General features: G+C 42.4%; 1 protein-coding gene across 6 annotated transcripts in view; it reads left to right on the forward strand.

Annotated features, from left to right (window-relative positions):
* WDFY2 (WD repeat and FYVE domain containing 2) overlaps positions 1–16451 on the forward strand; it is a 179498-nt gene that overhangs the window by 125047 nt on the left and 38000 nt on the right. For all 6 annotated transcript variants that reach the window (XR_006338920.1, XR_006338923.1, XR_006338921.1 and 3 more), the window contains exons 4-6: positions 246–300; positions 4507–4657; positions 12670–12782. Coding sequence is in view for 1 of the 6 variants with exons in the window: in XM_043892182.1 (XP_043748117.1) it covers positions 246–300; positions 4507–4657; positions 12670–12782 (319 nt within the window). In the remaining 5 variants the exon portion in view is untranslated. The remainder of the gene's footprint in view (positions 1–245; positions 301–4506; positions 4658–12669; positions 12783–16451) is intronic.

Raw genomic sequence — 16451 nt, forward strand, 5'->3', positions numbered from 1 at the left:
TATACTCAAAAAAAAAAAAAAATCAATTTCAGAGTTGTAAGGTTAAAAATTACGATAATTACATTGGATCATAATTATGATTGTTACTTTTAAAGAGGTACAGAAAATGCTGAGTTGATTGGCAAAATATTAATGTTAGAGGTAATTTAGTGATGATGTTTGCTTTATACAATCTAGTTTTTACCAAACATGTTTATTCACTTAAAGAATTTCTTTTTGCTTAATATTTTCCTTCTCTTTTGTAGGAGTTTATTTTATCAGAAGATTATAACAAGATGACTCCTGTGAAAAACTATCAAGGTAGGAATGAGAATCGTGTTTTCATTGCCTTAGACTTTGAAATGTTCCTTGATGGCTTCCATGGCCACAAGAGGGGACTTAACTTTACAACAGTCACTGGGAACAAAACACTGCAGTGCTTTGTGGTGAATATTATCCCGGTTTTTGAATCAAGAAGCAGAGGCACAAAGAGATTGGCTGACTGGCCTGTAGTCCTGTAGCCGGTAACTTGCAGGGCCAGTCCAGTTCCCGTGTGACTCCAGTAGCCACAGCCTCTGTCCTTGGTCTCCCTGCTCCACCCCACTGCCTGGAGTCCCTGCAGCAGACTTGGAGAGTGGGGCTGGGGTTGGGAGTGAACTGCTTTCACGGAGCTCATTTCATTTTTGGTTAACAGTTGTAAAAGGTTCATATTGTCTCAGGGAAGGCGTTCGGGTTTTATTGTGTCTTCAACATTGGCATTGTACCATAGACCATTTACATAGTACAGATCAGGAGCAAATTTTCACTAAGGAGTGTTTCCTCGAGGTCAACTGTGGCAGGGGCCAGAACATTAGAAGTAGACCTTGGAACACTTAGAGGTCATTTCATCCACATCTCGTGACCTCATTTATGATCGTCCGGCCGCTCCTCTTGAGGTATCCTTAGACATAGCAACTCCTCCTGATTTTAGAAAATTCTCAGCATTAAGTTCTTCATTTTTAGATGTTGAGCAAAAATTGATTTCTCTATGGGTTTATTCTTTTTTTTTCCTTTAATAACTAGTTTTTTTTTTTTTTTTTCTTTTGAGCCTTTTATTTTGCATTGGGGTATAGCCCATTAACAATGTTGTGATAGCTTCAGATGAACATCGAAGGGACTCAGCCATACATATATGTGTATCCCTTCTTTCCCAAACTCCCCTCCCATCCAGGCTGCCACATAACATCGAGCAGAGTTCCGTGTGCTATACAGTAGATCCTTTTTGGTTATCTATTTTAAATATAGCAGTGTGTACATCACCATCCCTATGGGTTTATTCTGTAGTGTTTTTTTTTACGTATCACTGATCATTTATTGAGTACCTACTGTGTTCCAATAACTGAAAATTATAATAGTGAACAAGGCATGCATAGTATCCATGCATCCCCCATGAAAATAGAATCAAGTAAATCTAAACACAATTAAAGCAGATCAAATCCAGCAATATATAAAAAGGGAAGTACATCACAAGCAAGTGAGGTTTATTCCCAAAAAGAAATAAAAGCAGGGACAAGTGTTTGTATATCCATATCATAGCAGCCTTATTCACAATAGCTAAGAAGTGAAAACAATCTAAATATTCACAGATGGATGAATGGATAAACAAAATATGGTTTATCAATACAGTGAATTCTTATTTGGCCACAAAAAGAGAATGAAGTGCTGATACTGGTTATCATGTGAATGAACCTTGAAAATATGCTGAGTGAAAGAAAAGACCATACATTGTATGATTACATTTATATGAAATGTTAAGAATAGGAGCATTCATAGCCACAGAAAGTAAATTAGGGGTTCCTCAGGGATGGCGCTAAGGGGATTGGAGGTATGGGTTGGAGGTGATAGAAATGTTCTGGAAATAGAACATTTCCCATAATGATTGCACAGCACTGTGAATAAACTAAAAATCACTGAATTATACACTGAAAAATGGTTTAAATGGTGAATTTTATATTATGTAGATTTTTATCTCCATTACCATTTTTTAAAACAATCACTTTTAAAACAAGTGATACCAAAAACAAAGACATTACAGGAAACGAAAACTACAGCCCTAATTCTCTCATAAACTTAGACGTTAAAGTCCTAAAAGAAATACTAGCAAATCCAGCAACATGTAAAAAGAATTATACACGATGACCAAGTGGGGTTTATTCCAGATACGCAAAGCTGGTTCAATGAAAATCAGTGTAATCCGTCACGTCAAAAGCCTAAAGAAGAAAAATCATAGGATCATATTAATTGACACAGAAAAAGCATTCAATAACACCTGACTCCCATTCATGATCTAAACTCTCAGCAAACTACAAATAGACAGGAACGTCTTCAACTTGAGAGAGAAACATCTATTAAAAAAACAAACTATAGCTAACATCATGCAGTTGACTCTTGTCCAACTGCAGATCAGGAAGTGCTGTGGTATTTACTGTTGAAACATATCTACATATAAGTGGACCCATGCAGTTCAAACGTGCCTTGTTTAGGGGTCATGTGTACTTAATTGTGAGAAACTAGATGTTTCCTCCCTAAGATGAAGATCATGGCCCCTATTTAACAAGTACAGCCAGGCTTCAAGCCTAGGTTCCTGAAGCTTAACATTATGTATGTATCTTCAAATGGTTTCTTTTTTAATAAGAGAATTCTGTCATCTTAGAAAGAGTATGTGCTTTGAGTTTTAGGGTTTGTTTTTTGTTGGTTTTTGTTTGCATTTTCAGTAGTCATAGGCAGCATGACAGAGAAAGAGAATGAACTTTGGCAGAGAGACTAGGGTTTTAATTCTATCCTTGTCACTCATTGGTTGTGTAGCTTTGAGCAAGTCACATAAGATTTTTGAGTCTGTCTCCTCCTCTGACCCAGAATGGTAGCTTGGAGCGCTGCAAACCCCCTTATCTTCTGGGCTACTGTCATCCCCTTGGACTTAGAAAATAACAGGAAGAAGATCAACGGCGCCTTCTTGAAAAAAGAGAGGAAGGCGCTAGGGGCCACTTTCTGCCTAAAATAGACTTGAAGGTGAACCATTATAGAGTCCGCTTTTAAGTTCCGCCAATGGTGGAACTTAAAATTGGGCATTTGATGACATAGACATGACAGGAGTTTCTCTAGGAAGTCCCATCTTTGAGTTTAAGGCAACGTTTTGATCTTGATGGTGGCCGATTCTCTGAAAGGCAGGTACTATGTAGAGAAGTTACAGTATCATTGCTTCTATGCCCCTTCTAAATCCCTGTAGACACTCCAGCTTCAGATGTCAGATTTTTAAACATCAGGCATTTGGTGAAATGTCTGTCCCAGAGGGATTCACTGTGGTTCTGGCCATACTGTTTGGTCACCAGTCTAGAAGGGCCATCTTGCCAAGGCCAGGTTGTGTGTGTAAAAGCAAGAGGCCCCCCAGCTTTGCAGAGTCATTACAGTGACTAAATGAGAGAATATCTTTCAGGCCTTGGCACTTGTTAGACATTCAGAAATTGGCAGTATTATTGTTACTGCTGATAGAGCTGCATTGATCCATCCATGTCTCGTCCTGTTTTCATGATGAAAATGGGAAGCTGATGTCTTCTCTGCCACCCCGTCCCGCTCAGGGTGTCTCCTCTCACCCACCAGGCTGCCACCTCCTGGGCACAGGTAGCCTGGTGAGGTCCAAGTTTCAGGACTTCAATCTTTCTTTATTCCAGTCAGCTCTGTTCAGTGGCCATGGACACCCCCATACCTCTCCTCCTGGAATTGTATAAGAAGAAGAAAGCAAATATTTTACTGATTTTATTTGGTACTTGAGAAGCCATGAGACCTTGACCAAACTCCTCGACTTGATCCTGCCTCAGTTTGCACACATGTAAAGCAGGGAGAAGGGGTCGAGGACGTGAATAGTGTCTTCTAACTCTGAAAGTGTGTGATGCAATACTTCTGTGATGGTGGCACCCTTATTTCTGAGCGACCCTGGGAAATTTGCTCCCATTGTCTCATTATGTATACTTTGATGTAGGGGATATTTCATTCTTTTTTTTTAATGTGGCCCTTGAGAATAATTCTGTCCTTTCCAAGCTCCAAGCATTTGATTTGTCATGGAAAATTCATGTAGAACTTTGTTGTGGGTTTAAAAGCCAGCCTTCATCAAAAGGAGGACAGTAATGCTCTTTGCTTTTTTTTCTTAAGCTTAAATAAACTGACCCAGTAACTTACTGGGAGAGCATCGTTCCTAACGTGTTTTGCAGTCGCAGTGATCTGGCTTTCTCTACACCAGCAGTTCTAACAAGTGTAAAAGAGGTGGCCCCCGGCCCTTGGGCTATGGGAACATTTTCTTATAGGATCTCCGATGTGGTCTTCTCCAGGGGCAGGGCTGTACCCCTGATGAGAACCACCTCTCTAGCTTGCGTTTGCCATGATATCTACTGTTTAGCTTACGCTGGGGCAGGGGAGGAGACAACCTTGCCCCTCTGTGGACCACACCTCGTTTAGGATGCTTGATGGGTTGTTTTCTTGTCTCTTGGTTTCCAGCGCATCAGAGCCGAGTGACGATGATCCAGTTTGTCCTGGAGCTGGAGTGGGTGCTGAGCACGGGACAGGACAAGCAGTTTGCCTGGCACTGCTCCGAGAGTGGGCAGCGTCTGGGAGGTTATCGCACCAGTGCTGTGGCCTCAGGCCTGCAGTATCCTTTGCTGGACAGAATCCCTTGGTGGGAACTTAGCTGTTGACTTCTTTCTTTCATGAGCATTCTGGGTATGTGCACCTTGAAGGTTTTGTGTTTTATTTGCTGAGTTGCCCTGCTGATTAAGATGCTTATAAACCGTCCTAACACGTAAATTGTCAGGGGTCCTCACATAGGTGGGGTAAATCAATTTCACCTGAAATAACAGTCTGTGCTGAGCAGGTTGTGGGTCTGCCGTGAGCAGAGTCTGACATCTGCACAGCACACAACCCAGATTTGTGAGCCTCAGCCGTCAGAAAGATTATGGAACACGGAGATAACGCTGTCACTGAATTACAGTCTTTTATTTTTGTACAGAAATAATTTACACATAGGTATTAAGGTTGGGAACATTCGCATTTTGGTGCCTGGCAGAAGAACCACAGGATCCCTATTCATTTTAAGAATATTTATTGAGAAGCTACCATGCTGGGACCAGTGTAGGCTGACTGAACACTGTAATGCTATGTACAAGTCTTTGTTCCAGGTACCAGATTTTTCCAGAATGTGTAGAATGATACTAACTCTTATCTCCAAAGCTTCCAGGGTCCATGTGCTCACTGTGCATACCTGCCAATGATGGGTGATCCTCACATCCAGCGCTCTGGGCACCAGTGAACATGGGCCTGACAAGTGTGAGACCTGGATGGGTGATGTTACCATTGTAAGAAGGAAGGGGCCCTGAGTTTCTTCTTTAAAAAGCATAGAATCTCTCCACCTTCTGACAAATGAGGAAATAGTTATAAACAGATTACTTGCCTGCAAAAGCTGGATGAAAGAATAAGACTTTCTTTCAGATTTTCATCTCATATATATAAAATGCCTATTCAGTAATTTGCATCTGACAGAATACCTTGCTGTTTCCTTGCAGACATGTGGCAGTTGTGTTGTGTGTGTGTGTGTGTGTGTTTAGGCTAATGTCACTCTTATTTTCCTACTGAAAGGGCAAGAGGAAGAAACCGAGAATGGCCATATGGAAAGTTTTAAAAGTGGCAAGTTACCAAGAAGACCAGAAGCAAGGGTGAGGAGGAATGGAAATCAAGATCGACTTATCTTTGAGAGGGTGGTTAATAAAAGAAACTCCATGCTTTACTTACTAAAAAGCCAGTTCAGACAAGCATAATGCTTGAATTGAAGTACATGATCTCTCCTGCCAGTAGATTAATGATTTCTTGTAGTGCTCAGATTAGATCTCCCTGAGAGATCATCCGTCCAATTTCTCATTTACAGATGAGCCAGCTACAGCCCAGAGTGGGTCACATGCCTCTCTCTGCAGCCCCCCAGCTGGTATCAAGGAAAATCACCACCACAACCCAGGTCTTCTGCTGTGGACTGCTGGGTTTTCCCAGCAGTTAAACTGCTTTACCCTTTTGAGAAAAGAACCAATGGCATCAATATAATTTGTTCTTAACATTCTGGCTTCTCTCTCACTAGCCAGGCCTAGTGATGTATCTTCTGTATCACCTAACCAAGCTGGGGAGCATAGAAAGAAATACAGATCTTGCCCTTATGAAGTTTATTTTTTAAACTATCTGAAAATGGTAGGGGAGGGAACCCATAATACACAGAATTAAACTTGTCCTGACTTATTATAGCCTTTGACTCGTCTGTTCAGGCATCTCCAAAGGTCATCTTCATTTTTCAGCTGTTTCCTTTGGTCACACCATGTGGTTTAACCAGGCAGAAAAAAATCATGTGATGGGCTAGCAGAAGCTTTGATGTGTGGTGAAAGCCCCAGGCTTCCTTCCCCCATGTAAATGACCATCCAGTCCAACCTTGGAAGGGAGCTGCAATACTGCAGAGATGCCTTTCCAGAAAACTCCCCTCACCTCCCTAGCTCCAGTTCTGGAGTCACAGTGCCAGCCCTAGCTCCTGGGAGTGTATGTCTACCTGGTATTTTCCCAGTGCTGTGCACTGATGCATAACGATGCTGAATTTGCCAGAGAGTCTCAGCCGGGAACCATGTGACTTCCCCAGGCTGCAGGGCTTTTCCTGGGCGCCGCCTGGTGCGTAGATTGTTAATAAGCAACGCATACAGCACTGGGGTTCACTTGAAATCCAGCTTTTAAACCCGTTTGTTTCATGGTTCCCCCTCCTCCACCACCTCGCCCCCCCTTCTTTCTGCTGTCTTCTATACTTACAGGTTTTTTTGGGGGGGTGGTTAGTGGTAATGAAAAGAAGATCTGTTGAAATAACTTAAGATGTTCAGAATAATATTATGACCCCCATTTCTCTTCATAGTGGACGCTGCTGGTGTAGATAAAAATCTACATATAAATTCATTCTCTCCCATCTGCATCTTAAACAGTCATTCAAACAAGCCAACAAGTGATAGAATAAGTCAGAGGGAATATAGTCTTTTTCCTCTTCTTTCAGGCCTCTTTGCGAAGTAAATATGCAATGAAAGTAACCAAAATTCAGGTAGAGGAAGCAAAGGATGACAAAACGACTGACCAGTTCACAAATTGAACTATCAGTTTTGAAATCACCTCAAAATCTTTGTTGCTTTGGCTGAAGATCTGACACTTCAAATATTAAGTGAACTATCATATTATGTGTGTGTGTTCAGTCGTATCCGGCCATTTGCAGCCCCATGGACAAGAGCCCACCAGGCTTTTCTGTCCATGGATTCTCCAAGCAAGAATACTGGAGTGGGTTGCCATTGCCCCCTCCAGGGGATCTTCCTGACCCAGGGATTGAATCTCCTGGGTCTCCTGCATTGGCAGGTGGATTCGTTACCACTGGCACTACCTGGGAAGCCAGGCTATCATATTACCAACAACAACAATGATAATAGTAATAAGGAAGCGAAGGAGAGGAAAAAGAAGAAAATATCTGATATTTGCAGTTCCTGAGTGTTTACCTAGTGCTTCTACATAATGTTACTTTGTTCCCTAGCAAAACATAAAGACCTAATTCTCAATTTTCAGAGTAGAATGCATCACAGAGGCTCAACAGGTTAAGAGACTTTCTTGAGGTCACATGACGGTTACCTGGCAGAACCAGGATTAGAACTTGGGTTTTTAAATCTTTGAGCTAGCCCTGTGCACAACGAGATACAGCAGAATGGAGCTATTTCCCGAAGGTCCCATGGCAGGCTGACATAGGAAATAGAACTGTTTTCCTCCCCCACTTCAGTTACTGGTCTTTACATTTATCTAGCCTCATCCTTCATTCTGTCATTGGACCAAGTTTTGGTCACATTTGGTCATGCTTCCACAAAAATAATTTAGGTACTCTGCATCTTAAGAATTCCCCCATGTTGGAGATATTTCCAAGGTACCACCCTCTTCTGTTTATCCCTGGTTGGGGAAAGAGTACTGAAAAGCTATTAAGATTATCTTGATTTTCATATTTCCTCATGTCATACTAAATGCCAGTCACTCTGGCTTTGAGGTTTTACAATTTTATTTTTGCCGTCTTCCAAATAGCTTGTGTTGCATCCATATATGTGAGTGAGTGAGTGTGTGTGTGTTTGTGTGTATTATTTTCCCAAAGTTGCGAAGACTTGCATCTGTTTTTTCATCTGTGTCCTTATAATTAATCAAGATAATTAAAATTTAAGGCAATTTTATTCTTTGTAAATCCTAATATTTTTTCATGTATATCTGATAACTTTTCTCCCTATTCTTGAGACCAGAAGAATTTGTTATAGCTTGTTCTCCTTCGCTTAAAAAAAATGTCTTAATATGAAAATTTTAAAACACGTATCAAATTGAAGAAGATAGTGTGGTGGACACTATGTACTTACTGCTCCAATGCACTGTGGGTCCTCTCTCCCTTTCTGTCTCTTTTCCCTGGAGTAGTTTAAAGCAAATTCCAGACCTTATGTCTTCTTATCCTTACACACTTCATTATGCATCTCTCAGAAATATGAACCTTTTCCCACAGTGGTGTCATTACTCCTAAAGTTTATAATCACTCCTTGATAATACTGAATAATTAATACATTTTCAAATTTAACTTATTGTTTCAGAAGTGGCTTTTTGCAGTGGATCTGTTTGAAATCAAGTCCAGAAAAGGTCCACACATTGGATGTGGTTGCTGCATCTCCTAAATTTCCCAGTCTTCCTTCAGACATTTTTTTTTAATGCCACTGTACCTTGTTGAGGGGACCAAGTCAGTTCCCCTTTAGAGTCTCATGTTCTAGAGTGACCTCTGCTTCCTCGTGATGTCAGATAAGTTGTTCATCTTCCTACCTTTCCCCCCAGTTTTTGTGTAAACTGAAAGTGGCCTCTGCTATCTGGATTCAGTTCAGATTCAGCTTCTGGTCAGAACACTTAGCTGTGCTGTGTGGTTCATCCTGCTTCTCAGCAGGAAGCACGGCATGTCGGGTCACCACCCTTCCAGTGATAGCAAGATTGATCAGTGGTTCTGTGGTGGCAGCGGGGTGCCTGCAGGCCAGTCTTCCCCGTCAGCCTGTCCTTGGGTGGTTTCATCCACTGCTTTTCCTTTCCCAAATCCAGTCCTTTCATTAGGATTGCAAAAGGGTGATTGTAATCCCTTTTTTTTTTTTTTCTGCATTTATTAGTTGGATTTCTTCTATAAAGTAGAACTTTCCCTCATTGACTACAGCTGTTTGGTTATCCTGAAATACAATTAGTACAGGAAAAGCAATGTAAGTTCTTAATTATTTCTCTTTAATTGCTCATTTTTAGAGCAGACATTTAATGCCCTGGTTACCTTCAGTAGAGATTTGTGTTTTGAGCATTATTATAACTCTTAGTTTGGTTTTTAATAATATATTCATTATATTTCAGTAAACTGCTCCCCTTTTCCAACTTTCTTTCTTTTTAAAAATTTTCTTTTCTTTTCTTGTTTGTGCTGACCAGCTTGTGAGATCTTACTTACCTGACTAGGGATCAAACCTGGGTCCTTGGCAGTCAAAGTGTGGAGTCCTAACCACTGGATCGCCAGGGAATTTGCTTCCCCTTTCTATTTTTTTTTTCCTGATGCTCATGTTGTCCCATCTTTGGCCAGTAAGAGCCACATCATATTGGCTCCTGTGTCTTTTTGATAGACCCCCCACTCGCCTTTGGTAGCATTTTTGGTTTTTGACACAACATGTTTTAAGCTCGTCTGGTATTTTCCTGTTCCAGTCCTGGACTCAGCCATTTCTCTTAGTGAGGAACAGTACTCAGAGATAGCTAGGAAGTACGTGTATGTGTATTTTTAAAAAAGAAAATAAATCATCAGTATATAATATTTTTAATTCAGATTTCACCTTATAGAGTTTTTATTTCATTTTTGTACTTGATTCTTTTGTCTTGGGCTGAAAACCTTAGTTCCTAAGCATCAGTGTAATTCCTTATTCTGCTTTATCCCATGGTGTATTTAGGGCTTCCCTGGTGGCTCAGTGGCAGAGAATCCACCTGCCAGTGCAGGAGACTTGAGTTCGATCCCTGGGTTGGGAAGACCCCTGGAGAAGGAAAGGGCAGTCCACTCCAGTATTCTTGCCGGGAGAATCCCATGGACAGAGGAGCCTGGAGGGCTACTGTCATGGGGTTGAAAAAGTTGGACATGATTTAGTGACTGAGCACCAGCATGGTATATTTAAGTTGTTTCAAAATAATGATACAGTATTATAATAACAGGACCACTGAATGAGATTTTAAGTTTTTTTGTTGTTTTCTTTGTCCTGAGGATATATTCCACCAAGAATATACAGTTAAAATGCTGTGTTTTAAAGTGACTTGAAATAATTATGTTAGCTCTGTGGTTATATCAGGAAGTTGATAGTAGCTTTATTGATTTTTCTTTGTTGTCAGTTTGGGGGATTTTTTTTTTAAATTATGAATATTTTTCATATGTAAAATAATTACAAGATTCCATCATGGAAACGACCTGATGAGAGAAAATTCTTACTACCACCCTTGTCTGCTCAGCTTTTTTCTCCTCTCTCCATAGGCAGCTATTTAAATTTTTTTTTTTTAATTTTTAAACTTAAAAAAATTTTTTTAGTTAATTTTTTTAATTAAAAAATTTCTTTTTTTCTTTAGTTTGGGTGTGCCAGGTCTTAGTTGTGGCACTCAGAATCATTAGTTGTGGCATGCAGGACCTAGTTCCCTGACCACGGATCCCTGACCCCTGATGACTAGATCCCTGACCTGGGCCCCCTGCTTTGGGAGCCTAGAGTCTTAACCCCTGAACCACCAGGAACGTCCCAACAGCCATTTTTAATCAATCTTAATTTATCTTTCCAGTGTTTCCTTTTGTAAATATAAGCACGTGCACAAGTGTGTGCATGCGCGCACACACATAAACACACTCTTATATTTCCCTCTTGTTCTTACATAAAGGTAGGGTAGCATATAAACTCTCATATACCTCAGCTTTATTTCCCCACTTCATAAAATATCCTGGAAATTATTTCATGTCAAGTTTCTTAGCAGGGTAGGGTTCTTTTGGCTGGATGTATCATAGTTAATGGGTTTCCCAGGTGAGTGGTAAAGAACCTGTTTGCCAGTGCAAGAGACATAAGAGACTCAGGTTCGATCCCTGGGTCAGGAGGATCCGCTGGAGGAGGGCATGGAAACCCACTCCAGTACTCTTGCCTAGAGAATCCCACAGACAGGAGCCTGGAAGGCTCTGTAGTCCACAGGGTCGCAAAGAGTGGCACATGACTGAAGCAACCAGGCACGCATCATATTCACTAAGTCCTCTTTTGATGGACTTTTGGATCGTTTCCAAACTTTAGCTCTTACTGCGTTATGGGATATCATTTCTTATTTTGGCCATTGCATCTCTGAGGCAGATCTGTTCAAGTAGCATTGCTGGGCGCTCCCAACCAGAAATGGCTTTGGGTTGTTACTGGAGACCAGTCACATAGGCAGCCTCTTCCTGCATGGACCAGAATTCCAGGCTCCCAGAAGGAAAGCAGGTGTTTGGCACAAATTGTATTGTTTACCCAGTTAAGGCACAGTCAGCCACTATTGTCTGTTAAAGTGGTGGGAACGCTCCCAAATTTCAAGTTCCCAGACGCCATGCCAATCTTGAAATAGCAGCATTTCAAAGGGTACCAGTCAAGCCTGCTAGGTTATTTTTTTTCTTTTTTTCGCAAAGCACCATTTTCATTTCTTCAGCTATCCATCATGTATCTTGCCCATTTTTTTTTTTTAAACTAGGTTTGTAGTCTTCTTCCTAATTGCTCTTTTTATATTAGCGATTTGGACCTTCTGTGACATCAGTTGCAGATATTTTTTCCAGTTTGTCTGTGCCTTGCTTATGGTGTTTGCTTGTTGTTTGTGTTTTTGAATGGTAGCTTTCCCCACTCCAAGGTGAGAAGGGAACTCTCCCATCTAGAACTTATATTTTTCATTTTTTTCATTTAGATCCCTCATTCGTTTGAAGTTCATCCTGGCATATAAAGAATACAGATCCTGTTTTATTTTTCCAAGTGACTGCTCAGCATGTGCCAACTTTATTTTTCACTCATCTTCTCCTTGTTCATCTGAAAAGCCAGCTTTTTATCAGATATGTACTAAATTTCTACATGCTTTGGGGCTTATTTCTAGACTTTCTCTTCTGTTCCCATGGTCTGTCTATTTAAGTAGCACACTCAGAAACTTTACAACATGTTTTAGGGCTAACCTCCCCCAGTCACAATGCCACATTACTCTTATTTTCAGAGTATTCTTGGCTCTTCTTGCTTGCTTATTTTTCTATGCGAACTTTAGAATGAATATATCCAATTCTAAGGGGAAAAATTAATTTTTGCAGGGATTATATTATATTTATAATTTCATGTTGTCAGAATTCTCATCTTTATCATGTTGAGTCCCACTGTTCAGTAATATAGCATGTCTTCCACTTAGTTACTTCCACTTTTTGTGTCTTCCAGCATTATATCCAGGTTCTCCTCATGTGAGATTTGCACCTTTCTTTTACATTTATGCTTTTTTTGGTGGGAAGGTGGGGGGCGGTCAGTCCATCCACTCACTTTTGAGAAACAATCCTTAATGCTTACATGATAGATTTGATGTTGAAACCCGGCATGTGTTCATTGGTGACCAGTCAGGCCAAGTAACCATCCTCAAACTGGAGCAAGAAAACTGCACCCTGGTCACAACATTCAGAGGACACACAGGTGGGATTGAAAGCGGACCCTCCAAGTGCTGCTCTCACCCTGACCTATCTATCCCCTGCCGCTTGTTCTGATATTCACATGATGTGCTGCTGAGGTACCCTCTGGACCTGTGTGATGGTAACACGTGATAGATGTAACTTGTTGCAGCATGATTCAGTAAGATGGAGGGTCAGAAATGTTCTCCATCAGCTCAAACAAAAGAGCAAACAGTCTGTTTCAGAAGTGGTGGTGATCTGGTTCCTTGTCATGTTATGCTGGAGAAAGCCGTGGTGGGCAAACATTAAATGAGACGTTGTTTGAGGCTGTATGGCAACTGCATGAACCCCGGAAGGACAGCTGCCTCGATCTGTCCTTGCCCTCCTTGGAGCAAGACGATGGTGTGTGGGACAGACTTCTACTTCCAAGACAAGTGAAATGAAAAATAGATTTCACACTGGTAGCTAGCCTACATAAAAAAGGAACAATTTCCTCTAATTTTCCTTACTCTGGAGCTCTTTTCAAGTCCTCCTTTATGTTACTGGCCTGCTCAAGGTCATTTAAACAGGGTGATAAACTATATCCACACTTGGCCTTTGAAAGACTTGGGTAAACAATGACGATTAATTTTTTACTCGTGTTTTTAACATGTGATATTGACCCTGGAAAATGAATCATTGCCTGTCTGTAGTTGTTAACGAGCTTTTGTGTCTTCTGCAGTTTACCAGCCCACCTATTCAGTATAGAACAGAGTTAATATGAGTCTAGATGTCTTATAAGAACAAAAGTAGGTGAATGAGGATGTAAAATGGGATAGTACCTAGATCACAAGGGATTTCCTGAAGGGAAAAAGAGGAATGCTGTAAAGAGAAGATTGAATCTAGCGGAAAGATTCATCAAAGATCATCTTAATTATCTGTGCCTTAGGGAGGAAGAACACACAGAAACTCCCCTGTGGGTAGAACCCAGGTCTCTTCTGATTGGATTTCTCTTTTTAGCCACCTTTTTAGCCTGACAGGGACCTGAAGCTGCCCCAGGTCGGGACTGTTGCCCTGCTGGCCTCAGTCTCCTAATCCGTGCCTCCGCTAAGGCCTTTCTCCACCTGCGCCTGCTCTTGTCCTGGTTGAGGAGTCCCGCTTTCGACCCCTCGTTCCCCAGCGTCCTTGGGCCCATCTTTCCTTCCCTCCCCATCGCGTCAGCTGTGCGTTGCCCAGCATTCTCAGCTCGGGACTCCTTGTCCCTCCTCCTTGGTAAATTTCACCTGGGGTTCAGACTCTGTTCTCCTCGTGCACTCAGCTACGGGGTCTGCCGGGGGTCACGGTCTGAGCCTCTGCCCACTGTCTCCAGAACCGTCCCTCCAGCCCAGACCCGGGAGCCGCCTCACGGAACCCGGCTCCGTATGCAGGACAGCCCTCCTCTCATCCCCTCGGCAGCTTTTTCAGACCTTCCCCACTCTCTCCAGACCTCCCTCAAAGAAAAACGAAGGTTATCAGATGGAAGCGTTCTTAAAATGTTTGGTTCTTGACCACCCCATCTTCCCTCCACAGTAAACCAACTTCTCCTCCTCCACCTCCTCCTCTCTTGCCCTCCTGCCTCCTACTGTCCTTGGCCCCAGGCTCATCCTTCTCGGGGTCTCCACACCGCAGGTTAATCCTTCTGTCTCCCTTTTGACCAGTTCACTCTTTGCAAGTTACTGACATGGGAAGTTTTTTTTGCCTCTGGGGAAAAAAAAAAAGCTAACAAAACACCTCTGATCTCATCTTAACAGCAATGCTGCTTTTTTATTTTTTTAAGTTGCAGTGAAATGTGCACAACCTAAAATTGACTGTTTTGACCATTAACATTTTTTTTACCTTTTTTGGGGGTGTGGGGAGGGGTTGTGCCATACAGGATGCAGTTCTCCGACCAGGGGAATCACTGGGAAGTCCCCACTTTGACCGTTTTTAAGTGTGCAGTTCAGTGACACTAAGTACCTTCACATTGTTGTGCAACCACCACCACCCAGAACATTCTTTTTGTAAAACAGAAACTGTGCCCATGAGACGCCAACTAACTCCCTGCCCCAGCCCCTCCCCCCAGGCCTGGCAACCACCATTCTGCTGTCTGTCTCTCTGGATTCAGTGACTCTAGGCACCACATATGAGAGGAAGCCCACAGTATTGGTTGCTTTGTGACTGGTCTGTTTCACTTAGCATGATACCTTCATGTTGTCATAGATTCTTAAAAGACTCATTTTCCCAGCTGCTTCACATTGTTCTCCCCCATTGGCCTTCCTGCCACCTGCAGTTTGGCTTGTCACTGTCACTCCGGTCACACTGCTGTCCCCGAGGTGGCCAGTGGCCTGCTGGTTACTGAATCCAGTGGACACGCTTTAAACTATGTCCTACTTAACCTCTCAGTAGCGTTTGACATTGTGGCCATTCCTTCCTGCTGTGACTGCCCTGTTTGGCTTCTGAAACACATTCCCTCTCGGTTTGAAGCCTCTGACTGCACTCTCTCCTGTCCTTTGGGGTTGTTCTGGGGGATTCTGCCGGGACCTCCTGGGCTCTCCGTGGTTGACCCTGGCCACTACTCCCAGTCACAGAACAAAAAGGCATAGTCATTGTGCTCAAATTCCTCTCTACCCAGTGAGTGAGACTGAGCTAAACAGTGATTATAGTGCCTGATGGCTGAGTTGGGGGAGCCACACCACGCATGTCCACGAATATGGAGTGGGCACCTCGCTGGCACGGGAGTGAGAGTTGGTCAGGGAAGGTCTCCCCAGGGGAGATGTGGCTTGGACCTAAGAACTTAGGGGAGGAGTGAGTGTTGAGTTCATGAAAGAGAAGGAAGGAGAACAGTGCAGGCAGAGCAAACCGGCAGAGCCCGAGGCCTGGGGATCTGCAAAAGCCTGGTTCTCTTGGGAACGCCTACTAACTCTTTTGGCTGGGACACAGAGTATGGGTCGGTGGGGGAGGGAGCAGGGAGAAGGAAGCCAGAAAGGAAATGACAGTCAGTTCAGATCACTGAGAGGATTATCCTGACGTCAGGGAGAAGTGGTTTTAAGTGAAGAAGTTAACCTAGTTGGATTTTTTTTTTTTGTATACTAATTTAAATAACATTATTCATAGCGTCCATAAAGTGAAACAACTCATGTGTTCATCAACTGATAAATGGAGAAACAGAACATAATATATCCATACAAGGGACTATTACTCAACAATACGAAGTATTTGTTGATATGTGCAATAAAATGGGTAAACCTTGAAAGTATTATGATAAGCCCAGAAGCTTCACCCCAAAGCAGTAGCTTCATTTTGCCTCTCCCCACTCCCCAGGCAAAGAAAACCGTTCATTTGTTTTTTGCCTACTCTGGAATTTTCATATAACCTGATTGGATGTTAAAAGATTGCTCTGGCTGTAGAGAGTGATATGATGAAAAGCTGGTAGGAAACTGTCCTTCACAGTGAGGCCGCAGTGATGGGAGAGCAGGGAGTCGATGGACCCAGGGTAAAGTTTTAGGCAATTAGCTCAGCAGGCATGGTGATGGGCTGAAGAGTTCCCAGGCTTGGTTTCAGCTGAGGTGGCTTTCAGCCCAAACTTCTGACTCTTTAGTAGTTAGATGTTGCCCAGAGCACTGATCTGAGGGCTCCGAGTTCAGTATTGCTGCCTCCAGGTCAAAAAAGAGGCAAGCAGCTGCTTCTCATTGTGAGA

Source organism: Cervus elaphus, chromosome 30, assembly GCF_910594005.1.
Source record: "Cervus elaphus chromosome 30, mCerEla1.1, whole genome shotgun sequence".
Taxonomy (NCBI): Eukaryota; Metazoa; Chordata; class Mammalia; order Artiodactyla; family Cervidae; genus Cervus; species Cervus elaphus.